We start from the raw sequence: 7,120 nt of genomic DNA, 5'->3' as shown, positions 1-7,120 counted from the left end.
TGTGATTAAAATTTGATTAATTGTGCAGCCTTAGTGTGGACATAAGTCACCCACTGAATTTCGTAAATCTGTTGACAATTGCACCCAGCTGGACACATTGTCCTCTGTGTCCACATGGCATGAGTCCCAGTGTCTTTTGTTCTGTGCTATCCATCCCCCGTCTCTCAGGGAGCAGAATTTTGACTCTTTGCTCTATCCGGCTCAGGCGAAATTCCGATTATGTAAGCCCACATTAAGCTGCTTTCTGTGGGAGCTGAAGGGCCAGAGGCTCTGATGTCTGTCCGCCTTGAAGTCACTTTCTGTTCTTCTGTCTCTTTTCCTCTCTGTCACTCTGTGCTGCTCTGTTTGAGACACTGAAAGTCAACACAACACAAGTGTGTGGGTCCGCCTGCATTGCTCTTTGTGAAATAAATAGAGCATTTGTGTGTATAATGACTAAAGAAAGCTAGAGATGTGGGCCTGTGTGAATAAATGCACGTGCAAGGAAAGCTGTGGAAGGTCAGGGAACAACCATGTCAAATTACAATTTATGATGGTTCATGTAAGCAGAAAGCGTGTTGAATTTAATTCAAGAAAGTTACTGTGTAAAATCTATAAATCAAACTAATTTGGATTTTAAAGCTTAGAAAAGTCAAGAGACTGCAGAATTTAAAACACATAACATTGTGTGCATACATTTAAGTAACACTTGGAGAAGCCTTCATGTGTAACTTTGATATCATTACTTTGACAACATCTGTTCCTTAATAGCAGGAAAAAGGTTTTAAAAATGCCATATTTCCTGTGGAGACTGTAGCTGCAGCGGCTGTACTGTAAAGACGAATGAGTTATTAATTTCACTGCAGCTTATTATGTTTTTGGAATATGAAGTGCAGAAAGGAAACAATGCATTCTCTTTTGGTTATTCCAGCGTGGCTGGTCTAGAGTTACTGTTCCCTCGGAGGTATGGCCCTGTGGTTTTTTGCTCATGGTGTGCATAGGTTTTGGTTTGTGTGCACCACACAGTAAGCATGTTTGTGTTCTCTTTTTGCTGTGTTTTGGAGTGTGTTCTTGCATGTCACTTGTCATATCAAATATTTAACCTTGTTCAAATTGATTATCAAAGTGAAGCCTAATTTTCAATGGATACAGCATATCAAGAGTTGCATACACACTGTATAAATAGGTAAATAATTGTAATTTTTTTTGTGCAGTGAAAAACTAATTGGACAGTCTTTCTGTATTCCAACACTGTCAATTCTGTCACATTTCTCTTTTGTGTGTGTGTGTGTGTGTGTGTGTGTGTGTGTGTGTGTGTGTGTGTGTGTGTGTGTTGTGTTGTGTGTGTGTGTGTGTGTGTGTGTGTGTGTGTGTGTGTGTGTGTGTGTGTGTGTGTGTGTGTGTGTGTGTGTGTGTGTGTGTGTGTGTGTGTGTGTGTGTGTGTGTGTGTGTGTGTGTGTGTGTGTGTGTGTGTGTGTGTGTGTGTGTGTGTGTGTGTGTGTGTGTGTGTGTGGGTTAAAGTGCAATGGTGGATAAGATTGGGTTTTTGAACGTTTTATGATAAGCTTTAGTAGAACATTTTATTTAGTTAGCAAATCTGTTTACAAGTGAGATAAACTATTAATTAGAACCATCTAGTTCCCCAGGTGTCCAGGGTATAGTTTACTTCCCCTAAAAGATAAGAAATGACAGTTTCCCTTTCATAGTGCCATTGTTTATTAATAGCATAAATGTCCTACTAAAGTGAAAGAGTCTGACTGAAGTATACAAGGCCTGTTAACGTATCTTCAAAATGTTTTCCATCTTCTTCCACGCTTCCCAAGGTCCAACTCTATAGGGTAAGGATTACACGGCTGATTATGTCACATTAGCTGCTCCTCACTCAGAAACCTTAACTCAATAGATCTCAGTCAGGTCAGCCGATAGTACTAACAGGTTGGGACAGGGCGGACTCCAAACGGTCAGCCTAGCCTGGCTGAGAACATGCTGCTGCCATTTTGGACTGCAGTAATCAGCCAGTTGCTTGTCTCAGCTCAGATTAGAATCACATCTAATTGATTTTGGTCTCTGATAAGCAAAAAGAAATTGTCGGTGAATCATGAGAACAAGTTGTCATGAACTTTCCCAGTTGCGGGAAATTGCTAACATTTTAAGCCAATACAGGCTGAGACTGATGTTAGATCATGCAGTCATTCATATTTTTTTAAGCAATTCAAAGTGTGTGCGTGTGTGTTTCCTGTGCTAATCGTTAACTCCTCTCTCACCACGCTCTCTGGGAAAGCTACTCCATCAGACACTCTATGAGCATGCCCACCATGAGGTAACCAAACTGTGCTTGCTTTTGTGTGAGGGAGAATCTGTTTGTTTTTCTAATCTTTTATTCCTTATATAGTCTTTTTACAATGCTAATTCATTGTCTTTTTTTATAGAAGCAAACAGTTTAACTTTGTCTCTTACATTGACACTTATTTAGAAATAGTGATATGGCGTTGAATGAAGTTGATTACCAGAGATATTTGTCCGTGGTAATTACACCTGCTTACACCCCATACTGCTGTTGTCAGTGCCTTTTACTACCTCTAAGCAAGTGTATGTCATTACAGTAAAAATGTATATAGATGATCATTGTAATACATGATTTTTAGCGGAAAGGACATTAGTTACTTTACCCATAATATTGTTATTGAAAATCGTTCAGCAAATCGTTTTGTGCAGTTAAAAAAGAAGAATGTCTTTCTTTTCTTTACAGAAACTCTCCCAGCTTCAAGTCTTTTGAGGAGAAAGTCGAGACTACGGTGTCCACCATCAAGGTAAACGGTGTGCAGGATTAAGTAGTGATAAGTTCTGTGCCGAGGCTTCGAAGCGTGTCGAGAAATCCCGGAAGTTCTCCGTGAAGCGTGCATCGAGACTTCGTTTTAGACAAAAGACGGCATGGATGACATCCGACGCCTCGCTGCCCATCCGTACAACGTGACAGGTTTATGAAGTGGTTGAATCTACACAAATCTTTTTTTATACATCCATGATCTACACGTGCACATTCACGGCCCCCAGCCCGGTCAAACAATTGCCACGTACCAATTTTAGAATAGCCTACGGAAATTGCCACTCCTGCTTTTATTATATTATGACCATTATGCATGTTTATTATACAATAATGTTTATTATATTATACCACCAGAAAGTACACACTGTTGACATAAATGGATATTGCGGAAATAGATTTTTTTTTTTCTTCATTGGTATTTACTCGTACAATGCTCAGTCAAAAACCGTCTCTGATACAGTGTATTGATCACCTGTAACTCAATTTTGCTTCAGAATAGTGTAATTTATCGTTAGGCAATAGACATGTCATATATAAGTATATTTTGAAATCGTGGATTTCATATTTCTAAACCGCCACAAATTACCCAGAATCAAAGAAACACGCATATTTAATATACTGCAACTGCATGCCATCTAATTGATTAATTGTGCAGCGATTTTGCGTCTGAAATGGCGTACAGATGAAACACAGAATGTGAGTACGCACAGAGATTTTCGGATTTATGAAACCGTGCACATGCAAGTCCTATGCCGGATTCGCTTAATGAATCCCAATCGACTCTAAATGTGGAGTCGCCCATAATCGCCCCTTTTTTTCCATTAATAGTCAGTGAAATGACTCAAAATATAATATTCATCCATGCGACATCACGCTCGCAGAGGGGAAAAAAAGCAAAGGACTTTCGCTCAAGTTCTATGTTAGGCGGGCACAGTGTGGGCATTACTCATACCAAAAACAGCTGTAGAGTGACATGTTGCAGACGCAGTTAACGCCACAGCTTCAGAGGTCGGACCGGGACCCAAATGAAAAGGAAATGGTCCGATATTAAAGTTGATGCAAAAAACGCCTTGCGCTACACAGAGAACGTGTTTCTGCCACGCAACGCCGGAGCTGGCCCTCTGTTTTTCACTGCAGATGGATCAAATAGGTGTTTGTGTAGAATATTATTTGCAAGAATGTCTTTGGGAATTCTTCATATCATCAATAAAGGGAATATTTTGATTTGTTCTACACAATGGTCTTTTATTCACACCTGTTCCACGTGTTTCATCCATCTGACGTCAGTGTCCACGCTTTTTATTTCACCCATTTCTGTGTGTACGCCAGGGTCAGTGTCCGTGGAGGACGGCCCATTTTCCCATCACGCTTGCTTTTTATAAATCCAAATTCTTGCATAGAGAGCGGCGTACGTCTTTTGTCATGTCAACCATGCTTTATGATCGAAAGTCGTACGCTGTGAAAGCCACACAGAGAAACAGGTCATGTTGCCATCTCTGAATGTTATAAAATGTCAGAGAAGCAGAGACTATAATCTGGGTGTAATTGGCAGTTGACACTCGTGTAGTTGGTTATTTATATTCACACTGATCCTGTCTTAGCAGTGGCAGGCTTCCATCTCTTTGCATTAGCCACTGAAAAGACCCCCCCCCATCTGATTTATTTTAAATTGCTGCAGACTTCTGTCTTGTTTGGCGAATTTCAGTTTGAATGCCATTGCAAGGATAACATGGTCCTCTACAGTTCATACAAAAAAAACCTCTCAAAAACACTGGCTAAGTTCACAGATGGAGGACAATGTTTAAACAAGTTACCTGAAACGTTTACATTTCAGATTAAAATGAAACATCACTCTTCATCCTCTCATGTGCTCACTGGCAATGTGTCAGAGTGGACGTCTTGGTAAAAGTCTGCCACCCTGAGCCTCTTCTGTGTGCTGTGGCCATGTGAAGAGGGAGAAAGGAACTATTCAGTGATGACAGCACATCTTATGTTGATACAATTTTTCTGCATTTTCCATAGACAAAGGTTGGCGGTACAGGGACCGCAGGCAGCTTTGAGGAAGTCCTCTCCTCCGCAGCAAATGCCAGCTCTCAGGACACGCCCTCTAACAACTTGACGGACAGCTCTGAGAAGCCGTGTTAGGGCTGCGTCCACACGGTGAGGCGGGACTTAAACCAGGAACGGCTGTGTTGCAGCACTTAGTCACATGACTTCTCAATGCTCTGACTGAAATGTTACAGAATACTTTTATTTGATCACGTGTTAAGATGCTTTTGCAAATCATGTTTGCGATTAAATCTCCTAACACTTGCATGGAATTTCCTGCAAACCCTAAATGCCTAGACTTAATAAAAAAAATTATATTATTTCTTGTTTGGCCCAAATTTACTCAAAATATTCTAAAGCGGCAGTTGTCTACTTTTTTTATTTTGAAAGATCAAGACAGCTGACGTCAAAAGCACACCTACCTGGTAGAGGGCTGATAAACCCTTCAGATTATTATTATTATTATTATTAAACTAGGTTTAAAGGAAGAATCTGTCGACAACCTAGATCATTTTATGAATGTTAGCAAGAGATCAGAGCTTGTTGATCTTTTTGAAGGACTTTTTCAGTGTCATGGATTTAACCAATGAGTCAACAAATGTCACCTGCCTCAGGTGACCTCCACACCATGTGGAACCACAGATGTTGATCCCATGGGGTTGAAGCGGAGACGCAGCTAAGCCTTAGTTAAAAAAACTAAGCACAGATAAAAAGTACAGATTCCAGACAAAAGCAAAAACCCTGTATTTCTGCTGTCACTTAAGTTGGGCGGCTCATGGTTTGGCTCGTGTAGTCACCCTCTCAACACGAGTGAAAAACTGTCAATTCACAGCTGAAATTCCTCAGACACAAAATAAGAGGGTTATTGATGCCTAGAAAAGATTGTTGTGTAAATTCGACATAAGTGGAATACAGCCATGTTGGTACAGTATCATAACTCTGCATCACTAGAACGTTCATACCAAAAACTACATTTTTAGGGTATTATTAGAAATAGGTGTTTTGGTATAAAAAAATACACGTCATGCTACGTTTTCAACTACCTTGTACATTTGACTAAAACATTTAAAGAAACTTTACACACAGCCCATGTTGATGTGTCCTGGGGGAAAGATTATTTGTAAACTTGTATAAATGGTTTTACACTAAGACAGAAGATCTTAAGATTTTGTAATGGCACCTAAAACGATCTTTTGTGAGCAGCCACTCATTCTACTTTTTTTTTAAAAACCCAGCTGACTGTTGAACACATTTGGTGCTGCTGACAGGGTCGGACCCTATTTGAATGCTGGATTACATTTCTGGCATTAATATTTTACGTCTGTGCAGTCCCACTAGAAGAAATGAAACACTGTATTTGCCATGTGCGCAAAATGGGATATATCACTTTGGACAATTATGTCTAATGCTGGATAAAATAAAACAAGTGTGTGCACCGTTGTGTGCAAACATCTTCCTGCATTTTAAACTGGGCATATTTACTTTTGAAAGTTCCGATGTTTTTAACCTTGTGTGAACTGCCGTACCTCACATAAGTGCTGGATCTGCACAGGTTTAATGGAATGTTACACTAAAATGCTCAAGATAATGTCAAAGCTGAATGCACAGTATAACATTAATTCATCCTCATACTGCTGCTTGCTTTGCAAACAGGCATGTGATTTCTTTCTTCTTTTTTTTTTTTAACTCTCCTGGTGCAGAACTAACTTGTTTATTGCTGAAAGACAACACGTTTTACTGCTTATGTTATGAAAAGGTTGGTGCCACAAAACATTAAACAAATCTTGTTTAAATTTTGTGTAAAAATCCCTTTATTTCTTTTAATCTTTTCAAGTACGGCCTCTATGGCCACTGCATAACTTTGCCATCAAAGTGACTGTTTGTCAAACATCTGTTTTCAATATATAATGTATTGTCTCTCATATTATATTTCATGTGTATAAGATTTAATGTTCTTTACTGGGGTTTTAGAAGACTCCCCGGATCATTTTATGTTTTATGCAGTCTGTCCATGAGATGTATTTTAATTAGTGCTGTCAAACAATTAAAATATTTAATCACATTGTCATAGTTAACTCATAATTAATCGCACATTTTAATCCATTCTCTCATTTTAATTCTCTTAACATGGAACAGTGGATTGGCTTGCTTTGTGCAAATGTTTTTTTAACTGAAAACATTAACATATAGCCTACTGTAGTGTTCAGTTTCACAACACGGTCTTAACACTGTCCATCAACAAAAGGGTGAAAAAATACTTGGGGG

The 7,120-nt window shown here is 39.3% G+C and overlaps 2 protein-coding genes across 14 annotated transcripts in view; both read left to right on the top strand.

Annotated features, from left to right (window-relative positions):
- The window catches only part of rnf217 (ring finger protein 217), a 33,066-nt gene extending 27,398 nt beyond the window's left edge, over positions 1 to 5,668 (top strand). Inside the window, exon 8 of the mRNA XM_032543877.1 lies at positions 5,305 to 5,668. Coding sequence (XP_032399768.1) covers positions 5,305 to 5,327 — 23 coding nt within the window. The 3' untranslated portion in view covers positions 5,328 to 5,668. The remainder of the gene's footprint in view (positions 1 to 5,304) is intronic.
- Positions 1 to 5,668, top strand: part of tpd52l1 (tpd52 like 1) — a 16,666-nt gene extending 10,998 nt beyond the window's left edge. For 6 of the 13 annotated variants that reach the window (XM_032543889.1, XM_032543881.1, XM_032543878.1 and 3 more), the window contains 5 exons: positions 361 to 378; positions 1,803 to 1,817; positions 2,261 to 2,299; positions 2,729 to 2,789; positions 4,829 to 5,668. In XM_032543889.1, the coding sequence (XP_032399780.1) occupies positions 361 to 378; positions 1,803 to 1,817; positions 2,261 to 2,299; positions 2,729 to 2,789; positions 4,829 to 4,951 (256 nt within the window). In that variant the 3' untranslated portion in view covers positions 4,952 to 5,668. The other 7 variants (XM_032543891.1, XM_032543884.1, XM_032543879.1 and 4 more) reach the window with 6 other exon arrangements.
- Positions 5,669 to 7,120: the final 1,452 nt, after the last annotated feature.

The sequence above is a fragment of the Etheostoma spectabile genome, chromosome 18 (assembly GCF_008692095.1).
Source record: "Etheostoma spectabile isolate EspeVRDwgs_2016 chromosome 18, UIUC_Espe_1.0, whole genome shotgun sequence".
NCBI lineage: Eukaryota > Metazoa > Chordata > Actinopteri > Perciformes > Percidae > Etheostoma > Etheostoma spectabile.
Note: the sequence above shows the minus strand (reverse complement) of the source record. Positions and strands in the feature narration are given on the sequence as shown.